The sequence below is a fragment of the Chiloscyllium plagiosum genome, unplaced genomic scaffold, assembly GCF_037043375.1.
Source record: "Chiloscyllium plagiosum isolate Xiang-an unplaced genomic scaffold, Cpla_swu_hap1 HiC_scaffold_38, whole genome shotgun sequence".
Classification (NCBI taxonomy): Eukaryota; Metazoa; Chordata; class Chondrichthyes; order Orectolobiformes; family Hemiscylliidae; genus Chiloscyllium; species Chiloscyllium plagiosum.
The window spans coordinates 32,269,371-32,293,663 of record NW_028270176.1 but is presented as its reverse complement, the minus strand read 5'-3'; the positions used below and the strand labels follow the sequence as shown (position 1 = coordinate 32,293,663).

Here is a 24,293-nt window from a genome sequence, read left to right as displayed (position 1 = left end):
GTTACTGAGCGTCGGTGGAGGGGGAGGGAGGGGATGGTACACACTGCTGTTACAGAGTGTCGGTGGGGGAGGGAGGGGATGGTACACACTGCTGTTACTGAGCGTCGGTGGAGTGGGAGGGAGGGGATGGTACACACTGCTGCTGCTGAGCATCGGTGGGGGGACGGAGGGGATGGTACATACTGCTTTTTACTGAGCGTCGGTGGGTGAGGGAGGGGATGGTACACACTGCTCTCACTGAGCGTCGGTGGGGGGAGTGAGGGGATGGTACACACTGCTGTTACTGAGAATCGGTGAGGAAGGGATGGGATGGTACACACTGCTGTTACTGAGCTTCGGTGGTGGGAGGGAGGGAATGGTACACACTGCTGTTACTGAGCGTCGGTGGGGGAGTGAGGGGATGGTACACACTGCTGTTACTGAGCGTCGGTGGGGGGAGGGAGGGGATGGTACACACTGCTGTTACAGTGTGATGGTGGGGGGAGGGAGGGGATGTTACACACTGCTGTTACTGAGCGTCGGTGAGGAAGGGATGGTATGGTACACACTGCTGTTACTGTGGGTCCGTGGGGGAGTGAGGGGATGGTACACACTGCTGTTACTGAGGGTCGGTGGGGGGAGGGAGGGAATGGTACACACTGCTGTTACTGAGGGTCGGTGGGGGGAGGGAGGGAATGGTACACACTGCTGTTACTGAGCGTCTGTGGAGGGGAGGGAGGGGATGGTACACACTGCTGTTACTGAGTGTCGGTGGGGAGACTGAGGGAATGGTACACACTGATGTTACTGAACGTCGGTGGGGGGAGGGAGGGGATGGTACACACTGCTGTTACTGAGCATCTGTGGGGGAGGGACGGGATGGTACACACTGCTATTACTGAGCGTCAGTCGGGGTGGGAGGGGATGGTACACACTGCTGTTACTGAGCGTCTGTGGGGGGAGGGAGGGGCTGGTACACACTGCTGTTACTGAGCATTGGTGGGGGTGGGAGGGGATGGTACACACTGCTGTTACTGAGGGTCGGTGGGGGGAGGGAGGGGATGGTACACACTGCTGTTACTGAGGGTCGGTGGGGGGAGGGAGGGGATGGTACACACTGCTGTTACTAAATGTCGGTGGGCGTGGGAGGGGATGGTACACACTGCTGTTACTGAGATTCGGTCGGGGAGGGAGGGGATGGTACACAATGCTGTTACTAAATGTCGGTGGGGGAGGGAGGGGATGGTACACATTGCGGCTACTGAGCGTCTGTGGGGGGAGGGAGGGGATGGTACACACTGCTGTTACTGTGCGTCGGTAAGTGAGGGAGGGGATGTTACACACTGCTGGTACTGAGTGTCGGTGTGGGAGGGAGGGGATGGTATACACTGCTGTTACTGAGCGTCGGTGGAGGGGGAGGGAGGGGATGGTACACACTGCTGTTACTGAGTGTCGGTGAGGGAGGGGATGTTACACACTGCTGCTGCTGAGCATCCGTGGGGGGACGGAGGGGATGGTACACACTGCTTTTTACTGACCGTCGTTGGGTGAGGGAGGGGATGGTTCATACTGCTGTCACTGAGCGTCGGTGGGGGGAGTGAGGGGATGGTACACACTGCTGTTACTGAGCGTCGGTGGGGGGAGGGAGGGGATGGTACACACTGCTATTACTGAGCGTCAGTGGGGGGAGGGAGGGGATGGTACACACTGCTGTTACTGAGCGTCAGTGGGGGGAGGGAGGGGATGGTACACACTGCTGTTACTGAGGGTCGGTGGGGGGAGGGAGGGGATGGTACACACTGCTGTTACTGAGCGTCGGTGGGGGGAGGGAGGGGATGGTACACACTGCTGTTACTGAGCGTCGGTGGGGGGAGGGAGGGGATGGTACACACTGCTGTTACTGAGCGTCGGTGGGGGAGGGAGGGGATGGTACACACTGCTGTTACTGAGCGTTGGTGGAGAGTGGGAGGGGGTGGTACACACTGCTCTTACTGAGCGTCGGTGGGTGAAGGAGGGGATGGTACACACTGCTGTTACTGAGTGTCGGTGGGGTGAGGGAGGCGTTGGTACACACTGCTGTTTCTGAGCGTCGGTGCGGTAGGGAGGGGATTGTACACACTGCTGTTACTGAGTGTCGGTGGAGGAGGGAGGGAATGGTACACACTGCTGTTACTGAGCGTCGGTGGGGGGGAGGGAGGGGATGGTACATACTGCTGTTACTGAGCGTCGGTGAGGTGAGGGAGGCGTTGGTACACACTGCTGTTACTGAGCGTCGGTGGGGGGGAGGGAGGGGATGGTACACACTGCTGTTACTGAGCGTCGGTGGGGGAGGGAGGGGATGGTACACACTGCTGTTACTGAGCGTCGGTGGGGGGAGGGAGGGGATGGTACACACTGCTGTTTCTGAGCGTCGGTGGGTGAGGGAGGGGATGGTACACACTGCTGTTACTGAGCGTCGGTGGGGGGAGGGAGGGGATGGTACACACTGCTGTTACTGAGGGTCGGTGGGGGGAGGGAGGGGATGGTACACGCTGTTGTTACTGGGCATCGGTTGGGGAGGGAGCGGATGGTACACACTGCTGTTACTGAGCGTCGGTGGGGGGAGGGAGGGGATGGTACACACTGCAGTTACTGAGCGTCGGTGTGGGAGGGAGGGGATGGTGCACACTGCTGCTGCTGAGCATCATTGGGGGAGGGAGGGGATGGTACACACTGCTGTTACTGAGCGTTGGTGGGTGAGGGAGGGGATGGTACACAATGCTGTTACTGAGTGTCGGTGGGTGAGGGAGGGGATGGTACACACTGCTGTTACTGAGAATCGGTGAGGAAGGGAGGGGATGGTACACACTGCTGTTACTGAGCGTCGATGAGGGAGGGAGGGGATGGTACACACTGCTGTTACTGAGCGTCGGTGGGTGAGGGAGGGGATGGTACACACTGCTGTTACTGAGCGTCTGTGGAGAAGGGAGGAAATGGTACGCACTGCTGTTACTGAGCGTCTGTGGAGAAGGGAGGAAATGGTACACACTGCTGTTACTGAGGGTCGGTGGGGGGAGGGAGGGGATGGTACACACTGCTATTACTGAGTGTCGGTGGTGGAGGGAGGGGATGGGACACACTGCTGTTACTGAGCGTCGGTGGGTGAGGGAGGGGATGGTACACACTGCTGTTACTGAGCGTCTGTGGAGAAGGGAGGAAATGGTACACACTGCTGTTACTGAGCGTCTGTGGAGAAGGGAGGAAATGGTACACACTGCTGTTACTGAGGGTCGGTGGGGGGAGGGAGGGGATGGTACACACTGCTGTTACTGAGGGTCGGTGGGGGGAGGGAGGGGATGGTACACACTGCTGTTACTAAATGTCGGTGGGCGTGGGAGGGGATGGTACACACTGCTGTTACTGAGATTCGGTCGGGGAGGGAGGGGATGGTACACAATGCTGTTACTAAATGTCGGTGGGGGAGGGAGGGGATGGTACACATTGCGGCTACTGAGCGTCTGTGGGGGGAGGGAGGGGATGGTACACACTGCTGTTACTGTGCGTCGGTAAGTGAGGGAGGGGATGTTACACACTGCTGGTACTGAGTGTCGGTGTGGGAGGGAGGGGATGGTATACACTGCTGTTACTGAGCGTCGGTGGAGGGGGAGGGAGGGGATGGGACACACTGCTGTTACTGAGCGTCTGTGCGGGGAGGGAGGGGATGGTACACACTGCTGTTACTGAGTGTCGGTGGGGGAGGTAGAGAATGGTACACACTGGTATTACTGAGCGTCTGTGAGGGAGGGAGGGAATGGTACACGCTGCAGTTACTGAGTGTCAGTGGGGGGAGGGAGGGGATGGCACACACTGCTGTTACTCAGAGTTGGTGGGGGGAGGGAGGGGATGGTACACACTGCTGTTACTGAGTGTCGGTGGTGGAGTGAGGGGCTGGTACACACTGCTGTTACTGAGGGTCGGTGGGGGGAGAGAGGGGATGGTACATACTGCTGTTACTGAGGGTCGGTGGGGGAGGGAGGGGATGGTACACACTTCTGTTACTGAGGGTCGGTGGGGGGAGGGAGGTGATGGTGCACACTGCTGTTACTGAGCGTCGGTGGGGGGAAGGGAGGGGATGGTACACACTGCTGTTACTGAGCGTCGGTGGGTGGAGGGAGGGGATGGTACATACTGCTGTTACTGAGGGTCGGTGGGGGGAGGGAGGTGATGGTACACACTGCTGTTACTGAGCGTCGGTGGGGGGAAGGGAGGGGATGGTACACACTGCTGTTACTGAGCGTCGGTGGGTGGAGGGAGGGGATGGTACACACTGCTGTTACTGAGCGTCGGTGGGGGGAACGGAGGGGATGGTACACACTGCTGTTACTGAGCGTCGGTGGGGGGAAGGGAGGGGATGGTACACACTGCTGTTACTTAACGTCGGTGGAGGAGTGAGGGGCTGGTACACACTGCTGTTACAGAGCGTCGGTGGAGGAGGGAGAGAATGGTACACACTAATATTACTGAGCGTCGGTGGGGGAGGGAAAGGATGGTACACACTGCTGTTTCTGAGCGTCGGTGGGGGTAGGGAGGGGATTGTACACACTGTTGTTACTGAGGGTCGGTGGGAGAGGGAGGGGATGGTACACGCTGTTGTTACTGAGTGTCGGTGGTGAGGAGAGAGGGAATGGTACATGCTACAGTTACTGAGTGTCGGTGGGGTGAGGGAGGGGATGGTACACACTGCTGTTTCTGAGCGTCGGTGGGGTAGGGAGGGGATTGTACACACTGTTGTTACTGAGGGTCGGTGGGAGAGGGAGGGGATGGTACACGCTGTTGTTACTGAGAGTCGGTGGTGAGGAGAGAGGGGATGGTACACACTGCTGTTACTGAGTGTCGGTGGGGGGAGGGAGGGGATGGTACACACTGCTGTTACTGGGCATCGGTTGGGGAGGGAGAGGATGGTACACACTGCTGTTACTGAGCGTCGGTGGGGGGAGGGAGGGGATGGTACACAATGCTGTTACTGAGTGTTGGTGGGGGAGTGAGGGGATGGTACACACTGCTGTTACTGAGCGTCGGTGGGGGGAGGGAGGGGATGGTACACACTGCTGTTACTGAGCTTCGGTGGTGGGAGGGAGGGGATGGTACACACTGCTGTTACTGAGTGTTGGTGGGGGTGTGAGGGGATGGTACACACTGCTGTTACTGAGAATCGGTGAGGAAGGGATGGATGGTACACACTGCTCTTACTGTGGGTCGGTGGGGGAGTGAGGGGATGGTACACACTGCTGTTACTGAGTGTCGGTAGGGGGAGGGAGGGGATGGTACACACTGCTGTTACTGAGCGTCGGTGGGAGAGTGAGGGGATGGTACACACTGCTGTTACTGAGCGTCGGTGGGGGAGTGAGGGGATGGTACACACTGCTGTTACTGAGCGTAGGTGGGGGGAGGGAGGGAATGGTACACACTGCTGTCACTGAGCGTCGGTGGGGGGAGGGAGGGGATGGTACCCACTGCTGTTACTGAGAATCGGTGAGGAAGTGATGGGATGGTACACACTGCTGTTACTGAGCTTCGGTGGTGGGAGGGAGGGGATGGTACACACTGCTGTTACTGAGCGTCGGTGGGGGGGAGGGGATGGTACACACTGCTGTTACTGAGCGTCGGTGGGGGGAGGGTGGGGATGGTACACACTGCTGTTACTGAGCTTCGGTGGGGGGGAGGGAGGGGATGGTACACACTGCTGTTACTGAGGGTCGGTGGGGGGGAGGGAGGGGATGGTACACACTGCTGTTACTGAGCGTCGGTGGGGGAGGGAGGGGATGGTACACACTGCTGTTACTGAGCGTCGGTGGGGGGGGGAGGGGATGGTACACACTGCTGTTACTGAGCGTCGGTGGGGGAGTGAGGGGATGGTACACACTGCTGTTACTGAGGGTCGGTGGGGGGAGGGAGGGGATGGTACACACTGCTGTTAATGAGCGTCGGTGGGGGAGGGAGGGGATGATACACACTGCTGTTACTGAGCGTCGGTGGGGGGAGGGAGGGGATGGTACACACTGCTGTTACTGAGTGTCGTTGGGAAAGGGATGGAATGGCACACACTGCTATTACTGAGCGTCGGTGAGGGAGGGAGGGAATGGTACACGCTGCAGTTACTGGGTGTCGGTGGGGAGTGGGAGGGGGTGGTACACACTGCTCTTACTGAGCGTCGGTGGGTGAAGGAGGGGATGGTACACATTGCTGTTACTGAGGGTCGGTGGGGGGAGGGAGGGAATGGTACACAATGCTGTTACTGAGTGTCGGTGGAGGGGGGAGGGAATGGTACACACTGCTGTTGCTGAGCGTCGGTGTGGGGAGGGAGGGGATGGTACACACTGCTGTTACTGAGCGTCGGTGGAGGGGGGAGGGAATGGTACACACTGCTGTTACTGAGGGTCGGTGGGGGAGGAGGGAGGGGATGGTACACACTGCTGCTACTGAGGGTCGGTGGGGCGGGAGGGAATGGTACATACTGCTGTTACTGAGCGTCGGTGGGGGGAGGGAGGTGATGGTACACACTGCTGTTACTGAGCGTCGGTGGAGGAGGGAGGGGATGGTACACACTGCTATTACTGAGTGTCGGTGGGGAGGGAGGGAATTGTACACACTGCTGTTACTGAGTGTCGGTGGGGAGTCGGAGGGAATGGTACACACTGATGTTACTGAACGTCGGTGGGGGGAGGGAGGGGATGGTATACACTGCTGTTACTGAGCATCTGTGGGGGAGGGACGGGATGGTACACACTGCTATTACTGAGCGTCGGTGGGGGGAGGGAGGGGATGGTACACACTGCTGTTACTGAGCGTCGGTGGTGGGAGGGAGGGGATGGTACACACTGCTGTTACTGAGCGTCGGTGGGGGGGGGAGGGGATGGTACACACTGCTGTTACTGAGGGTCGGTGGGGAAGGGAGGGGATGGTACACACTGCTGTTGCTGAGCGTCGGTCGGGGTGGGAGGGGATGGTACACACTGCTGTTACTGAGTGTCGGTGGGGGGAGGGAGGGAATGGTACACATTGCTGTTACTGAGTGTCGGTGGGGAAGGGATGGGATGGTACACACTGCTGTTGCTGAGCGTCGGTCGGGGTGGGAGGGGATGGTACACACTGCTGTTACTGAGTGTCGGTGGGGGGAGGGAGGGAATGGTACACACTGCTGTTACTGAGCGTCTGTGGGGGAGGGAGGAGATGGTACACACTGCTGTTACTGAGCGTCGGTGGAGGGGGAAGGGAATGGTACACAATGCTATTACTGAGCGTCGGTGGGGAAGGGAGGGTGGGGATGGTACACACTGCTGTTACTGAGCCTTGGTGGAGGAGGGAGGGAATGGTACACACTGCTGTTACTGAGCGTCGGTGGGGGAGGGAGGGGATGGTACACACTGCTGTTACTGAGCGTCGGTGGGGGAGGGAGGGGATGGTACACAGTGCTGTTACTGAGCGTCGGTGGGGGAGGGAGTGGATGGTACACACTGCTGTTACTGAGCGTCGGTGGGGGAGGGAGGGGATGGTACACACTGCTGTTACTGAGCGTCGGTGGGGGGAGGGAGGGGATGGTACACACTGCTGTTACTGAGTGTCGGTGGAGGAGGGAGGGAATGGTACACACTGATATTACTGAGCGTCGGTGGGGGAGGGAGGGGGTAGTACACACTGCTGTTACTGAGTGTCGGTGGGGGGAGGGAGGGGATGGTACACACTGCTGTTTATGAGCGTCGGTGGCGTGAGGGAGGGGATGGTACACACTGCTGTTTCTGAGCGTCGGTGGGGGGAGGGAGGGGATGGTACACACTGCTGTTACTGAGTGTCGGTGGAGGAGGGAGGGAATGGTACACACTGCTGTTACTGAGGGTCGGTGGGGGAGGGAGGGGATGGTACACACTGCTGTTACTGAGTGTCGGTGGGGGGAGGGAGGGGATGGTACACACTGCTGTTACTGAGCGTTGGTGGGGGAGGGAGGGGATGGTACACACTGCTGTTACTGAGTGTCGGTGGGGGGGAGGGAGGGAATGGTACACACTGCTATTACTGAGCGTCGGTGGGAGAGGGAGGGGATGGTACACACTGCTGTTACTGAGCGTCGGTGGGGGGAGGGAGGGGATGGTGCACACTGATATTACTGAGCGTCGGTGGGGGAGGGAGGGGATGGTACACACTGCCGTTACTGAGTGTCGGTGGGGGAGGGAGGGGATGGTACACACTGCTGTTACTGAGTGTCGGTGGGGGGAGGGAGGGGATGGTACACACTGCTGTTACTGAGCGTTGGTGGAGGAGGGAGGGAATGGTACACACTGCTATTACTGAGCGTCGGTGGGGGGGAGGGAGGGGATGGTACACACTGCTGTTACTGAGGGTCGGTGGGGTGAGGGAGGTGATGGTACACACTGCTGTTACTGAGCGTCGTTGCGGGGAGGGAGGGGATGGTACACGCTGCTGTTACTGAGTGTCGGTGGGGGGAGGGAGGGGATGGTACACACTGCTGTTACTGAGCGTCGGTGGGTGAGGGAGGGGATGGTACACACTGCTGTTACTGAGTGTCGGTGGGGGGAGGGAGAGGATGGTACACACTGCTGTTACTGAGTGTCGGTGGGGGGAGGGAGGGGATGGTACACACTGCTGTTACTGAGCGTCGGTGGGTGAGGGAGGGGATGGTACACGCTGCTGTTACTGAGCGTCGGTGGGGGGAGGGAGGGGATGGTACACACTGCTGTTACTGAGCGTCGGTGGGGGGGAGGGAGGGGATGGTACACACTGCTGTTACTGAGCGTCGGTGCGGGGAGGGAGGGGATGGTACACGCTGTTGTTACTGAGTGTGGGTGGAGGAGTGAGGGGATGTTACACACTGCTGTTACTGGACATCGGTTGGGGAGGGAGCGGATGGTACACACTGCTGTTACTGAGCGTCGGTGGGGGGAGGGAGTGGATGGTACACACTGCTGTTACTGAGTGTCGGTGTGGGAGGGAGTGGATGGTGCACACTGCTTCTGCTGAGCCTCATTGGGCGAGGGAGGGGATGGTACACACTGCTGTTACTGAGCGTTGGTGGATGGACGGAGGGGATGGTGCACACTGCTGTTACTGAGTGTCGGTGGGTGAGGGAGGGGATGGTACACACTGCTGTTACTGAGAATCGGTGAGGAAGGGAGGGGATGGTACACTCTGCTGTTGCTCAGCGTTGTTGGGGGGAGGGAGGGGATGGTACACACTGCTGTTACTGAGCGTCGATGAGGGAGGGAGGGGATGGTACACACTGCTGTTACTGAGCGTCGGTGGGTGAGGGAGGGGATGGTACACACTGCTGTTACTGAGCTTCGGTGGAGAAGGGAGGAAATGGTACACACTGCTGTTACTGAGGGTCGGTGGGCGGGAGGGAGGGGATGGTACACACTGCTATTACTGAGTGTCGGTGGAGGAGGGAGGGGATGGTACACACTGCTGTTACTGAGCGTCGGTGCGGGGAGGGAGGGGATGGTACACACTGCTATTACTGAGTGTCGGTGGAGGAGGGAGGGGATGGTACACACTGCTGTTACTGAGCGTCGGTGCGGGGAGGGTGGGGATGGTACACACTGCTGTTACTGAGTGTCGGTGGGGGAGGTAGAGAATGGTACACACTGGTATTACTGAGCGTCGGTGAGGGAGGGAGGGAATGTTACACGCTGCAGTTACTGAGTGTCACTGGGGGGAGGGAGGGGATGGCACACACTGCTGTTACTCAGAGTTGGTTGGGGGAGGGAGGGGATGGTGCACACTGCTGTTACTCAGAGTTGGTTGGGGGAGGGAGGGGATGGTGCACACTGCTGTTACTGAGCGTCGGTGTAGGATTGAGGGGCTGGTACATGCTGCTGTTACTGAGTGTCGGTGGAGGAGGGAGGGAATGGTACACACTGATATTACTGAGCGTTGGTGGAGGGGGGAGGGAATGGTACACACTGCTGTTACTGAGTGTCGGTGGGGAGGGAGGGAGCGGATGGTACACACTGCAGTTACTGAGTGTCGGTGGGGTGAGGGAGGCGTTGGTACACACTGCTGTTACTGAGCGTCGGTGGGAGAGGGAGGGGATGGTACACGCTGTTGTTACTGAGTGTCGGTGGGGGGAGGGAGGGGATGGTACACACTGCTGTTACTGGGCATCGGTTGGGGAGGGAGCGGATGGTACACACTGCTGTTACTGAGCGTCGGTGGGGGGAGGGAGGGGATGGTACACACTGCTGGTACTGAGCCTTGTTTGGGGGGAGGAAGGGGATGGTACACACTGCTGTCACTGAGTGTCGGTGGGGGGAGGGAGGGGATGGTACACACTGCTGTTACTGAGCGTCGGTGGGGGGAGGGAGGGAATGGTACACACTGCTGTTACTGAGCGTCGGTGGGGGGAGGGAGGGAATGGTACACATTGCTGTTACTGAGCGTCGGTGGGGGGAGGAAGGGGATGGTACACACTGCTGTTACTGAGTGTCGGTGGGGGGAGGGAGGGGATGGTACACACTGCTGTTACTGAGCGTCGGTGGGGGGAGGGAGGGGATGGTACACACTGCTGTTACTGAGCATCGGTGGGGGGAGGGAGGGAATGGTACACATTGCTGTTACTGAGCGTCGGTGGGGGGAGGGAGGGAATGGTACACACTGCTGTTACTGAGTGTCGGTGGGGGGAGGGAGGGGATCATACACATTGCTGTTACTGAGCATCGGTGGTGGGAGGGAGGGGATGGTACACACTGCTGTTACTGAGCGTCGGTGGGGTGAGGGAGGGGATGGTACACACTGCTGTTACTGAGCGTCGGTGGGGGGAGGGAGGGGATGGTACACACTGCTGTTACTGAGCGTCGGTGGGGGAGGGAGGGGATGGTGCACACTGCTGTTACTGAGCGTCGGTGGGGGGAGGGAGGGGATGGTACACACTGCTGTTACTGAGTGTCGGTGGGGGGAGGGAGGGGATGGTACACACTGCTGTTACTGTGCGTCGGTGGGGGGAGGGAGTAAGGGGATGTTTGTGGGTGTGGGGCCAATCCAGCCGGGGGCTGCTGTGTCCCTGGATGGTGTCGAGCGTCTTGAGTGTTTTTGGAGCCGCCCCCATCCGGGGCATGTGTGGTGCACTCCCTCACCCTCCTGCCTTGTGCCTTGTCGATGGTGGGACAGGCTTTGGGGGGAGTCAGGAGGGGAGTTACTCGCTGCAGGATTCCCAGCCTCTGACCTGCTCTTGTAGCCGCTGTGTTTATGGGGAGTCCAGTTGAGTTTCTAATCAATAACAACCCCCAGGATGTTGTTTTCGGGGGTGGGGGGAATTCAGTGATGATAACACCGTTGAAATTCATGATGCAGTGGTTAGGTTCTCTCTTATTGCTGATGGTCATAGCCTGGCATTCATGTGGCGCAAGTGTTATTGCTCTTGGTTGTGGAGTTTCCTTATTGGTTTTGCTGTTAGTATTTGAAATCATTTTTCTCCCCCACGCTGATACTATTCATAACATTTGTAATAGAACAAATAAAATGTTGTTCAGATCCGTTTCATCAAAGCATTACACAAATGACTTTCTACCATTACGATAATTTCATGTGAATTATTTTCTGGTGCACACACAGCACAGATTCCAATTCCTCTGGTGCGTTATGCTAATTGTCTAATTGCTTCCTGTAAAGACAGGAATGCATCCATTTATTCCTTGGCGTCTCGCACTGATTTAACCCAGTGATAGTTAACCAGCAGGGACATAACCGTTCATAACTGAATATAAGGATTTTGTGGGAATGGAAGATCTGAGTTATAATGAAAGGCTGGGACGTTATTTCACTGGAGGTTGAGAGGTTATAAGATCATGAGGGGTATAGATAGGGTTAATTGTAGCTGTTCTTTTCTGTAGGGTGGGTGGGGGTTTCAAAACTAAGGGGGAATATTTAAAAGTGAGAGGAGAGAGATTTAAGAATGACAGGAGGGGCAATTATTTTCCCCAGTGTGTGGTCCGTGTGTGGAATTACCTTCCTGAGGAAGTCAGTGGGGGGGGGGGGGGGGGCAGTTACAACGTTTAAAAGGGATTTGGATAAGGACATGGACAGGAAAGGGTTGGAGGGAGATGGGCCAGGAGCAGGCAGCTGGGACGGGTTTAGTTTGGGGATTAAGTTTGGCTAGGACTGGTTGGAATGGTCAGAGGGTTAGATCGGGTGGACAGTGAGAGCCTTTTTCCTCGGATGGTGATGGCTAGCACGAGGGGAAATAGCTTTAAATTGAGATATAGGACAGATGTCAGAGGTAGAGGTTCTTTACTCAGAGAGTAGTAGGGGTGTGGAACGCCCTGCCTGCAACAGGAGTAGACTCACCAATGTTAAGGAGAAGAAAGTGAGGACTGCAGATGCTGGAGATCAGAGTCGAGAGTGTGGTGTTGGAAAAGCACAGCAGCTTCCGAGGAGCAGGAGAATCGACGTTTCGGGCATAAGCCTTTCTTCAGGAGTCTGGGTCTGGGTGGGATACTCTTCGGAGGGTTGGTGTGGACTTGCCTGTTCCCACACTATAGGAATTCAATGATTCTAGGATTCCTGAGGAAGGGCTTATGCCCAAAACGTCGATTCTCCTGCTCCTCGGATGCTGCCTGACCTGCTGCGCTTTTCCAGCACCACACTCTCCACTTGCCAACATTAAGAGCATTTAAGTGGTCATTGGGTAAGCGTATGGATGATCATGTAGGCAGCAGTGGGGACTGCAGATGCTGGAGATTAGAGTCAAGCTTAGAGCGGTGCTGGAAAAGCACAGCAGGTCAGGCAGCATCCGAGGAGCAGGAAAATCGACACTTCATCAGGATGTGAAGGGCTGGTGAAGGGCTTTAGCCCAAAAGATCGATTTTCCTGCTCTTCAAATGCTACCTGACCTGCTGTGCTTTTCCAGCACCGCTCGAAGCTTGATATGGATGACCATGGAATAGTTGGATGGGCTTTAGATTGGTTTCACAGGTCAGCATAACATCGAGGGCCGAAGAGCCTGTACTGCGCTGGAATGTTCTATGTTCTGTGTTCTATGAACGATGGGCCTGTTTTCATGCTCTATGATGCTATAAATCCATGACTCAAGTACAAGCCATTCAGGTCAACTGCTCGACAGATGCTCCTCAGATGTGCCACACTTAAACATTGAACAAAGAGCTGTACAGCACAAGGAGAACGTGTTCTAATGGATTTATCTTCTCAATAAGTGACCATCCACACTCTTCCCGTGATTGGCAAACAGGGCAATCAGTGTGCCCTCACCCCCCCATTGTCATATTTCATATTCACGCCACTGAAACACCAGGTGCCATTTGCAAACAGCTCACTGCGTCAACTCACCAACTCTCCTTCCAAATGTGCCATTGGGGACCAGTTGGGAGGACCAAGGGAAGCCCACCTATCAGGAACCAGCCTCCTAGAACCACAGTGGGAGGCCATTCGGCCAACTGTTTCGGTGCTAGTTCTATCCCCGCTTGCCCACTCTCCCGCCTTGTCCCCGGGTCCCTGCGCACACACCTTTCCAAATAGCGTTTAGATTTAACTTGACCCCCCCCCCAACATTCCCAGACAGCGTCATCCAGACCCTAACTACCCCCTGATCATTTTGCAGATCATTTGAAACATAAGCGTATTGTCCTTACACGTTGGGGTGGGAGGGGGGAGGTGTGGGGGGATATTACTGGCTAGGCCAGCACTGAGTGCCCAGTGGTAACCACCCAACTGTGTACGTTCACAGCTCCTACAAAGGGGGAGTGGGTCTGTCAAATGGCTTAAAGGGAAAGCTTTCAAATTAGTTAGAATGTCATATCATTGACCCTGTAAAGGCGCTGGCAATATAATATGATAATAACATTTAAGAGACATTTGGACAGACATATGAACAGGTAGGGAATAGAGGGATAGGAACCAGCAGATGGGATTAGTTTAGAGTGGCAACATGATCAGTGCAGTGTGACAATGCTGCTCCATTGATAAGGTCTGGTCTCCTTCCTGTTGGAAAGATGTTGTGAAACTTGAAAGGGTTCAGAAAAGATTTACAAGGATGTTGCCAGGGTTGGAGGATTTGAGCTACAGGGAAAGGCTGAACAGGCTGGGGCTGTTTTCCCTGGAGCGTCGGAGGCTGAGGGGTGACCTTATAGAGGTTTACAAAATTATAAGGGGCATGGACAGGAAAAATAGACCAAGTCTTTTCCCTGGGGTAGGGGGAGTCCAGAACTAGAGGGGCATAGGTTTAGGGTGAGAGGGGAAAGATATACAAGAGACCTAAGGGGCAACTTGGAATGAGCTGCCAGAGGAAGTGGTGGAGGCTGGTACAATTGCAACATTTAAGAGGCATTTGGATGGGTATATGAATAGGAAGGGTTTGGAGGGATATGGGTTGGGTGCTGGCAGGTGGGACTAGATTGGGTTGGGATATCCAGTCGGCGTGGACAGGTTGGACCGAAGAGTCCGTTTCTGTGCTGTACATCTCTATGACTCTGTATGTATGTAAAGGGCATAATTTTAAGGTGAGAGGGGAAAGACTTAAAGGGGACTTGAGGGACAACATTTTCACTGCAGGAACAGAACTGAGCCCAGTTATTTAATGATTTTGGAGGGTGGTGCGTGTACGGAATGAGCTGCCAGAAGAAGTGATAGATGTGGACCCAGTTATCGCTTTTAAAAGACATCTAGACAGGGACATGAATAGGGACGGTTTAGACCAATCTGGGGAAATGCAGACAAACGGGACGAGTTAAGTTCGGGAAACATGGCTGGCATGCAGGAGTTTCCCTGCAGCATGACTCTGTTGAAGGTTAAAGCCGTGACTGGTCAGTGAGAAAGAAGTGACAGTGCAATTGGTGGCCACGGGAGTCAGCTTTTAGACAGCGGAATACATAGCTGATACAATGTGGATTCTGCAACAATGCAGCGCTGAACCTATAAATGGCCAGCCTAATTATATCTGCTCACTGTCTTCTGAATCCCACCAGGTTTTATCGCTAGGGGTTGGAACATGAACGTCAGTGAATGGGTGTGAAATTCGGTTTCTCGCACTGTGGTTGTCGCTCTGCAACAATGTGGTTTGAAGATTTCTGAAGCGTTCCCTGATAGCCGCACAGTAAACTGTGTAACACAGCCAACCTCAGCAGGACAGAGCTGCTGTGCCAAGGGCTACTTCTCCACTTTGAATGAACACAGTAAAAACTACACATGTTGGAATCCAGTGTAGACAGGCAGGAGGCTGGGGGAACACAGCAAGGCAGGCAGTATCAGGAGGGACAGGCAGGAGGCTGGGGGAACACAGCAAGGCGGGCAGCATCAGGAGGGTCAGGCAGGAGGCTGGGGGAACACAGCAAGGCAGGCAGCATCAGGAGGGACAGGCAGGAGGTTGGAGGAACACAGCAAGGCAGGCAGCATCAGGAGGGACTGGCAGGAGGAACACAGCAAGGCAGACAGCATCAGGAGGGACAGGCAGGAGGAACACAGCAAGGCAGGCAGCATCAGGAGGGACAGGCAGGAGGCTGGAGGGACACAGCAAGGCAGGCAGCATCAGGAGGGACAGGCAGGAGGTTGGAGGAACACAGCAAGGCAGGCAGCATCAGGAGGGACTGGCAGGAGGAACACAGCAAGGCAGATAGCATCAGGAGGGACAGGCAGGAGGAACACAGCAAGGCAGGCAGCATCAGGAGGGACAGGCAGGAGGCTGTAGGGACACAGCAAGGCAGGCAGCATCAGGAGGGACAGGCAGGAGGCTGGAGGAACACAGCAAGGCAGGCAGCATCAGGAGGGACAGGCAGGAGGCTGTGGGAACACAGCAAGGCTGGCAGTATCAGGAGGGACAGGCAGGAGGCTGGGGGAACACAGCAAGGCAGGCAGCATCAGGAGGGACAGGCAGGAGACTGGGGGAACACAGCAAGGCAGGCAGCATCAGGAGGGACAGGCAGGAGGCTGGAGGAACACAGCAAGCCAGGCAGCATCAGGAGGGACTGGCAGGAGGAACACAGCAAGGCAGACAGCATCAGGAGGGACAGGCAGGAGGAACACAGCAAGGCAGGCAGCATCAGGAGGGACAGGCAGGAGGCTGGAGGGACACAGCAAGGCAGGCAGCATCAGGAGGGACAGGCAGGAGGCTGGAGGAACACAGCAAGGCAGGCAGCATCAGGAGGGACAGGCAGGAGGCTGTGGGAACACAGCAAGGCTGGCAGTATCAGGAGGGACAGGCAGGAGGCTGGGGGAACACAGCAAGGCAGGCAGCATCAGGAGGGACAGGCAGGAGACTGGGGGAACACAGCAAGGCAGGCAGCATCAGGAGGGACAGGCAGGAGGCTGGAGGAACACAGCAAGCCAGGCAGCATCAGGAGGGACAGGCAGGAGGCTGGGAGAACACAGCAAGCCAGGCAGCATCAGGAGGGACAGGCAGGAGGCTGGGGGAACACAGCAAGGCAGGCAGCATCAGGAGGGACAGGCAGGAGGCTGGGGGAACACAGCAAGGCAGGCAGCATCTGGAGGGACAGGCAGGAGGCTGGGGGAACACAGCAAGGCAGGCAGCATCAGGAGGGACAGGCAGGGGACTGGGGGAACACAGCAAGGCAGGCAGCGTCAGGAGGGACAGGCAGGGGACTGGGGGAACACAGCAAGGCAGGCAGCATCAGGAGGGACAGGCAGGAGGCTGGGGGAAAACAGCGAGGCAGGCAGCATCAGGAGGGACAGGCAGGAGGCTGGGGGAGAACAGCGAGGCAGGCAGCATCAGGAGGGACAGGCAGGAGGCTGGAGGAACACTGCAAGGCAGGCAGCATCAGGAGGGACAGGCAGGAGGCTGTGGGAACACAGCAAGGCAGGCAGCATCAGGAGCGACAGGCAGGAGGCTGGAGGAACACTGCAAGGCAGGCAGCATCAGGAGGGTCAGGCAGGAGGCTGGGGGAACACAGCAAGCCAGGCAGTATCAGGAGGGACAGGCAGGAGGCTGGGGGAACACAGCAAGGCAGGCAGCATCAGGAGGGACAGGCAGGAGACTGGGGGAACACAGCAAGGCAGGCAGCATCAGGAGGGACAGGCAGGAGGCTGGAGGGACACAGCAAGGCAGGCAGCATCAGGAGGGACAGGCAGGAGGCTGGGGGAACACAGCAAGGCAGGCAGCATCTGGAGGGACAGGCAGGAGGCTGGGGGAACACAGCAAGGCAGGCAGCATCAGGAGGGACAGGCAGGGGACTGGGGGAACACAGCAAGGCAGGCAGCTTCAGGAGGGACAGGCAGGGGACTGGGGGAACACAGCAAGGCAGGCAGCATCAGGAGGGACAGGCAGGAGGCTGGGGGAACACAGCAAGCCAGGCAACATCAGGAGGGACAGGCAGGAGGCTGGGGGAAAACAGCGAGGCAGGCAGCATCAGGAGGGACAGCAGGAGGCTGGGGGAAAACAGCGAGGCAGGCAGCATCAGGAGGTGGAGAAGTCAATGTTTTGGGTGTAATATAAATGTGGTTGGAGACAAAATAAAGTGGAGATGTTCATCATCATCGATTATCACCCTAGAATATATACTGTGTGTAAACAGGCCCTTCAGCTGAGTAAGTTCACACCAATCCTCAGAAGAGTATCCCACTCAGACTCATTTCCCTCTTACCCTACATTTAGTCCTAAACTAATGCGTCTAACCTACACATCCCTGGACACTATGGGACAATTTCCAATGGCCAATCCACCCTAACCTGCACATCCCTGTGCACTATGGGACAATTTCTCATGGCCAATCCACCCTAACCTGCACATCCCTGGGCACTATGGGACAATTTCTCATGGCCAATCCACCCTAACCTGCACATCCCTGGGCACTATGGGACAATTTCTCATGGCCAATCCACCCTAACCTGCACATCCCTGGGCACTATGGGACAATTTCCCATGGCCAATCCACCCTAACCTGCACATCCCTGGGCACTATGGGACAATTTCCCATGGTCAATCCACCCTAACCTGCACATCCCTGGGCACTATGGAACAATCTCCAATGGCCAATCTACCCTAACCTGCACATCCCTGGACACTATGGGACAATTTCCAATGGTCAATCCACCCTAACTTGCACATATTGGATTGTGGGAGGAAACCGGAGCTCCCAGAGGAAACGAACACAGTAACAGGGAGAAGGTACAATCCCCACACAGAAAGTTGCCTGATGCTGGAATCGAACCCGGGTCCCTGGCGCCGTGAGTCAGCAGTGCTAACCACCGTGCCACCGTGCTGCCCCATGCTGGAACCTACAAACCTGGTTACACCCAAAATACCGACCTCTCCGCCTTCTGTTCACTGTGACTGACAGAAATGAGCCTCCCCCCAACTTCGGCTCATTTGGAGAGCCCCACTTCTCCGGTGTCAGGGAAAAAGGGAAAGAAAGACAGGGAGGACCTACCAGAGTCAAGGGCATGGTGCTGGAAAAGCACAGCTGGTCAGGTCTCATTCCTGATGAAGGGCTGTTGCCCGATACGTTGACTCTCCTGTTCCTCGGATGCTGGCTGACCTGCTGTGCTTTCCCAGCACCCCAATCTCAACTCGGATCTCCAGCATTTGCGGTCCTGAAGTTCTCACCCGAGGGAGCTCAGAGGAACCAAGGGGTCTAGGGGTGTTTGTCCACAGAGTTCTGAAGGTGGCAGGACAGGCTCATTAATACAGGACACTGGCTTTTATCAGCCATGGCGGGGAGGTGATGCTGGAGCTACACAGGACTTTGGCTCAGCCAGAGCTGGAGCGCTGTGTCCAGCTGGACTGGGAAAATCAGGTTGGTCGTGGTTCACCAGGAAAGGAATTCGTGGAATGGCTGTGAGATGGATTTTTGGAACAGCTTGTGGTGGAGCAGGCAATTCTGGATTTAGTGTTGTGCAATGAGACAGAATTGGTAAGGGAGCTTAAGGTGAAGGAATCCTGAGGAGGCAGTGATCATAAAATTATCGAATTCACTCTGCAATTTGAGAGGGAGAAGGTAGAATCTGAGGTAACGTTTTCACAGCTGAATAAAGGCAACTGCAGAGGCATGAGGGAGGAGCTGGGGAGAATGGACTGGGAGTTGGGCCTCACAGGAAAGAGAGTGGAGCAGCAATGGCAGGGATTTCTGGGAGTAATTCAGGAGACACAGCAGGGATTCATCCCGAGGGAAAAGAAGCAGGGTACAGGGAGGATGAGGCAACCGTGGCTGACCAGGGAAGTCAGGGGTAGCATCAAAGCAAAAGGGAAAGAATATACTGTAGGGAAGGGCAATGGGAAACCAGAGGATTGGGAAGCTTACAAAGACCAACAGCGGGCAATAAGAAATGAAGTAAGGAGGGAGAAGATTAAATATGAGGAGAAGCTAGTCACTAATATAAAGGAAGACTGTCAGGTTTTTTTAGATGTATAAAGGGCAAAAGAGAGGCAGAAGAGGACATTGGGCCGCTAGGAACTGACGCTGGGGAGATAGTAGTGGGGGACAAGGAAATGGCTGAGGAACTGAATAATGACCTCGTGTCAGTCTTCACGGTGGAAGATACGAGTAATATCCCAAAAATTCAAGGGAGAAGGAGCAGGGTTGAGTATAGTGGCCATCACCAAGGAGAAGGTGATAGATAAACTGAATGGCCTGAAGGTGGATAAATCACCTGGACCAGATGGACTACACCCTAGAGATCTAAGGGAGATAGCTGCAGAGATAGTGGAGGTGGTAGTGGTGATCTTTCAGAAATCACTAGAATCAGGGAGGGCCCCAGAGGACTGGAAAATTGCTAACATGACACCCTGTTAACAAGGGAGTGAGGCAAGAGACAGAAAATTACAGATTAGCCTAACCTCGGTCATGGACAAGATCCTGGAATCCATTGCGAAGGAAGAGATTTTTGAATAATTGGATGTGGATGGGAAAATAGGGCAAAGTCAGCATGGTTCCATCAAGGGGAGGTGATTCCTGAGAAATCTGCTAAAATTCTTTGAGGAAGTAACGAGCAGGTTAGACCAAGGGGAGCCAATTGATATTATCTACCTGTTCTTCAAGAAGGCCTTTGACATAGTGCCACACAGGAGGCTGCTGGGTAAGATAAGGGCCCATGGTGTCAGAGACAAGGTGCTAGCATGGATAGAAACTTGGCTGTCTGACAGAAAGTAGAGAGTAGGGATAAAAGGGTCCTTCTCAGATGGCAGCCGGTGACAAGTGGTGTTCCACAAGGCTCAGTATTGGGACCACAACTCTTCACTTTATACATTAATGATCTAGATGAAGGAACTGAGGGCATTCTGACTAAGTTTGCAGATGATAGGAAGTTAGGTAAAGGGACAGGTAGCATTGAGGAGGCAGGGAGGCTGCAGAAGGGTTTGGACAGGTCAGGAGAGTGGGCAAAAGGGTGGCAGATACAGTACAACATGGGAAAGTGTGAGGTCATGACCTTTGGTAGGAAGAATAGAGGCACGGACTCTTTTTGAAATGGGGAGAAAATTCAGAAGTCTGAAGTGCAAAGAGACTTGGGAATTCTAGTCCAGGATTCTCTCGAGGTAAACTTGCAGGTTGAGTCAGTGGTTAGGAAGGCAAATGTAATGATGACATCTATTTTGAGAGGACTTGAATATCAAAGCTGGGATGTACCTCTGAGGCTCTATAAGGCTCTGGTCAGACCACATTCGGAGTATTGTGTGCAGTTTTGGGCCTCATATCTCAGGAAGGATGGACTGGCCCTTGGAGTGGGCCCAGAGGAGGTTCATGAGAATGGTCCCAGGAATGGAAAGCTTAATGCATGAGGAATGTTTGAGGGCTCTGGGTCTATACTCGACAGAGTTTAGAAGGATGGGAAGGGGGATCTGATTGAAGCATACAGTATGGCCTGGAGAGAGTGGATGTTAGGAAGGTGTTTCCATTGGTCGGAGAGACTAGGACCCGAGGGCACAGCCTCAGAGTAAAGGGAAGACCCTTTAGAACAGAGATAAGGAGAGACTTCTTCAGCCAGAGGGTGGGAAATCTGTGGGATTCACTCCCACAGAAGGCTGTGGGGGCCGGGTCACTGAGTATATTTAACACGGAGATAGATAGGCTCTTGAGTATTAAGGGGATCAAAGGTTATGGGGAGATAGTGGGAGAATGGGGTTGATAAAGGTCTCAGCCATGATTGAATGGCGGAGCAGACTTGATGGGCTGAATGGACTAATTTCTGCTCCTTTGTCTTATGGTCTTATGGTCTTGTAGTTCTAGGAAGGATGTGACTGTCCTGGAGGGGGGTACAGAGGGGGATTCACCAGGATGTTGCCTTGGGATGGAGCAAGGCTGGATAAGCTCGGGTTATTTTCTCTGGAGCAGAAAGGGTTAAGGGAGACCTGGTTATAAGATTATGAGAGGCAAGGATAGGGTGAGTGGAGAGCAGCTGTTACCCTTATGTGATGGGTCAACAGCAGGTTGGGGGGTGGGGGGGGGGGGGGGCATGATTTTAAGGTGAGGAGCAGGATATTTGGACAGGTTTTGAGGAAAAGGATTTATCCCCAGAGGACAGTGGGAGTTTGGAATGAACTGCCTGGGAGGGGGAGTTCAGATGGGAGACCAGAGTCGAGAGTGTGGTGCTGGAAAAGCACAACATCCGAGGATCAGGAGAGTCGATGTTTCGGGCATAAGCTCTTGACCATTCCTGGTGAAAGACGTACGTTCGAAACGCTAACTCTCCTGCTTCTCGGATGCCGCCTGACCTGCTGTGCTTTTCCAGCACCACACTCTCGACTCTGATCTCCAGCCTCTGCAGTCCTCACTTTCTCCGAGACGGGAAACCCCACACAACCTTTCGAGAGTACGTGGAATGTCACAGCATTCAAGGCTACGAACCCAACGCTGGGAAGTGGGATAAGTCAGACAGGCCGGCACAAACCCCCGATGGGCTGAAAGGCCGTGCATTGCTCTAGCCCCTTCTGCAAGCTGAGGATCTCTCAGAACGCCTCACAGTCAATGAAGGGTTAACACTGTTGTAACCTCGCGACCAGCTTTCACTCTGCAATGCCTTACACAACCAGGAGATGTTGGTAACCAAAAGCAGCTGGGGTTCGCTTCCCCACACCGTCATTGTGGCACTGACTGGGGGGTAATTATTGACCCAGGGTGGGTGATTCCATAACCCCTTCCCCCTCCCACCATGACTCCTCAGGGTGTGAGGAATCAAACATCTCTCCGTGGAAAATGCACGAGTCGAAATATCAGTCCTTTCCATGGAATATACACAAATTAAAATGCACAGGAAGCTCGAGGGGCATATACCTGTATGCACAAGCCATCAGAGAGATAAATGATCGCCTTATGTGTTCACAACATCAGAGTTAACTATTTTTAATTGTTTATTCCATTTCAGGAAGGAGTAGATTTCAAGGTTAGGGGCTGGAGGATGTGAGGAAGAACTGAGAATGGTGGGGATCTGAAACGCACTCCCTTCGAAGGATGGGAGGCGCAGATACCTTCAGAACATTAAAGGTCAGAGTTTGGTGTGTGCATTCAATGTCAAGGCTATGAGCCAAGTGCTGGGAAATGGGATTACAACAGTTAGGTGCTCATTTTTGACTGGCACAGATTTGATGGGCCGAAGGGCCTTTTTTTTTCTGTCCCACAGATCTGTATAAATCTAACAGTCTGCAAAACGGCTCAGCCCTGTTTTATATCCAATCACTGCCCTTCGAGTGAGAAACACCACACACATATTATTGATGTGGAAAGCAAGATCCCTGTGGAACGACACAACATTCCAGAGGGATCTACGAAGTTTGAAAACTATTAATGTTTCACACGACAAAACTAACACTTACCCCGAGTCATGGTGTTCACATCGAGCCAGACGCTGGACAGTAAAAACAGAGTAATCGCCGATTTCATGTTTGAGTTAAGAGGAAGACTGAACGGAAAATGCAACTTCCTCAGGAAGGTATTGAGATCTTTATTTACTGCAGACTGGGCTTGTGGATCAACTGATTTGCGCTCTGATCCAATCCTGGGTGTGTTGTAAGAACTCACCCTGCATGCTCACCACGACAGGTAGACACAGGGACAGATGTGAATGCAGCCACTGGAGGGGTTGGGGTGGGGGGGGGGGGGGCAGGAGAGGTCAATCACTTGGGAAGTTGTCAGTCCACGAAGGAGGAGTGTTATTTCACTGTCAGTTTTGCATAAATTGGGTTAATACCGGAACTGCAACTGAGACAGAACATGAGTTGGTCTGACCAAGTGAGCTGTCGCGAGATAGCCTCTCCCAGCAGTGCACTTTTCCCATGAAAATGCCTGTGGATGGTAATGATCCTGATTAACACGAGATTACTGCTCTGTCAATAGGAAGAATCCTAGTCTTTCAAAATTTATGCATGCCTTTATCAGTCAGTGTAGGAGTTGGGAGGTCATGTTGCGGCTGTACAGGACATTGGTTAGGCCACTGTAGGAATATTGTGTGCAATTCTGGTCTCCTTTTCTATCGGAAAGATGTTGTGAAACTTGAAAGGGTTCAGAAAAGATTTCAAGGATGTTGCCAGGGTTGGAGGATTTGAGCTACAGGGAGAGGCTGAACAGGCGGGGGCTGTTTTCCATGGAGCGTCAGAGGCTGAGGGGGTGACCTTACAGAGGTTTATAAAATCATGAGGGGCATGGATAGGATAAATAGGCAAGGTCTTTTCCCTGGGGTGGGGGAGTCCAGAACTAGAGGGACATAGGTTTAGGGTGAGAGGGGAAAGATATAAAAAGGACCTAAGTGGCAACGTTTTCATACAGAGGATGGGGTGTGTGTATGGAATGAGCTGCCAGAGTTAGTGGTGGAGGCTGGTACAATGATAACATCTAAAAGGCATCTGGATGGGTATATGAATAGGAAGGGTTTGGAGGGATATGGGCCAAGTGCTGGCAAATGGGACTAGATTAGGTTAGGATATCTGGTCGGCATGGATGAGATAAACTGAAGGGTCTGTTTCCATGCTGTACATCTCTATGACTCGATGACTGTATGACAGAACAATGAAGCTTGTTATTGAGATATTGGGTGCACAGCAGAATAGAGTCTGCACAGGGATAGAGACAGGTTAATCAAGTCAGCAAAATCCCAGGAGATGGAACATAATGTGAGGTGGGGGACCTGGGAGGATAATTGAGGTGGAAGACCTCACAACCCGCAAAAGTACTTGGATGAGCACTTGAGATGTCAAAATTAGAGTGGTCCTGGAAAAGCACAGCAGGTCAGGCAGTATCCGAGGAGCTGGAAAATTGACGTTTCGGGCAAAAGCCCTTCATCAGGAATGGACCCAGATGGACCAAATGCCAGACTAGTGCAGGTACACCTGGAATACTGTGCACAGGTTCGGTCTCCTTACTTGAGAAAGGATGTAC

At 54.7% G+C, this 24,293-nt stretch overlaps 1 protein-coding gene across 1 annotated transcript in view; it reads right to left on the bottom strand.

Annotated features, from left to right (window-relative positions):
* LOC148139416 (nectin 1b-like) overlaps positions 1-22,999 on the bottom strand; it is a 63,984-nt gene extending 40,985 nt beyond the window's left edge. Inside the window, exon 1 of the mRNA XM_087980742.1 lies at positions 22,736-22,999. Within this exon, the coding sequence (XP_087836868.1) occupies positions 22,736-22,802 (67 nt within the window). The 5' untranslated portion in view covers positions 22,803-22,999. The remainder of the gene's footprint in view (positions 1-22,735) is intronic.
* Between the last annotated feature and the right edge of the window lie 1,294 nt (positions 23,000-24,293).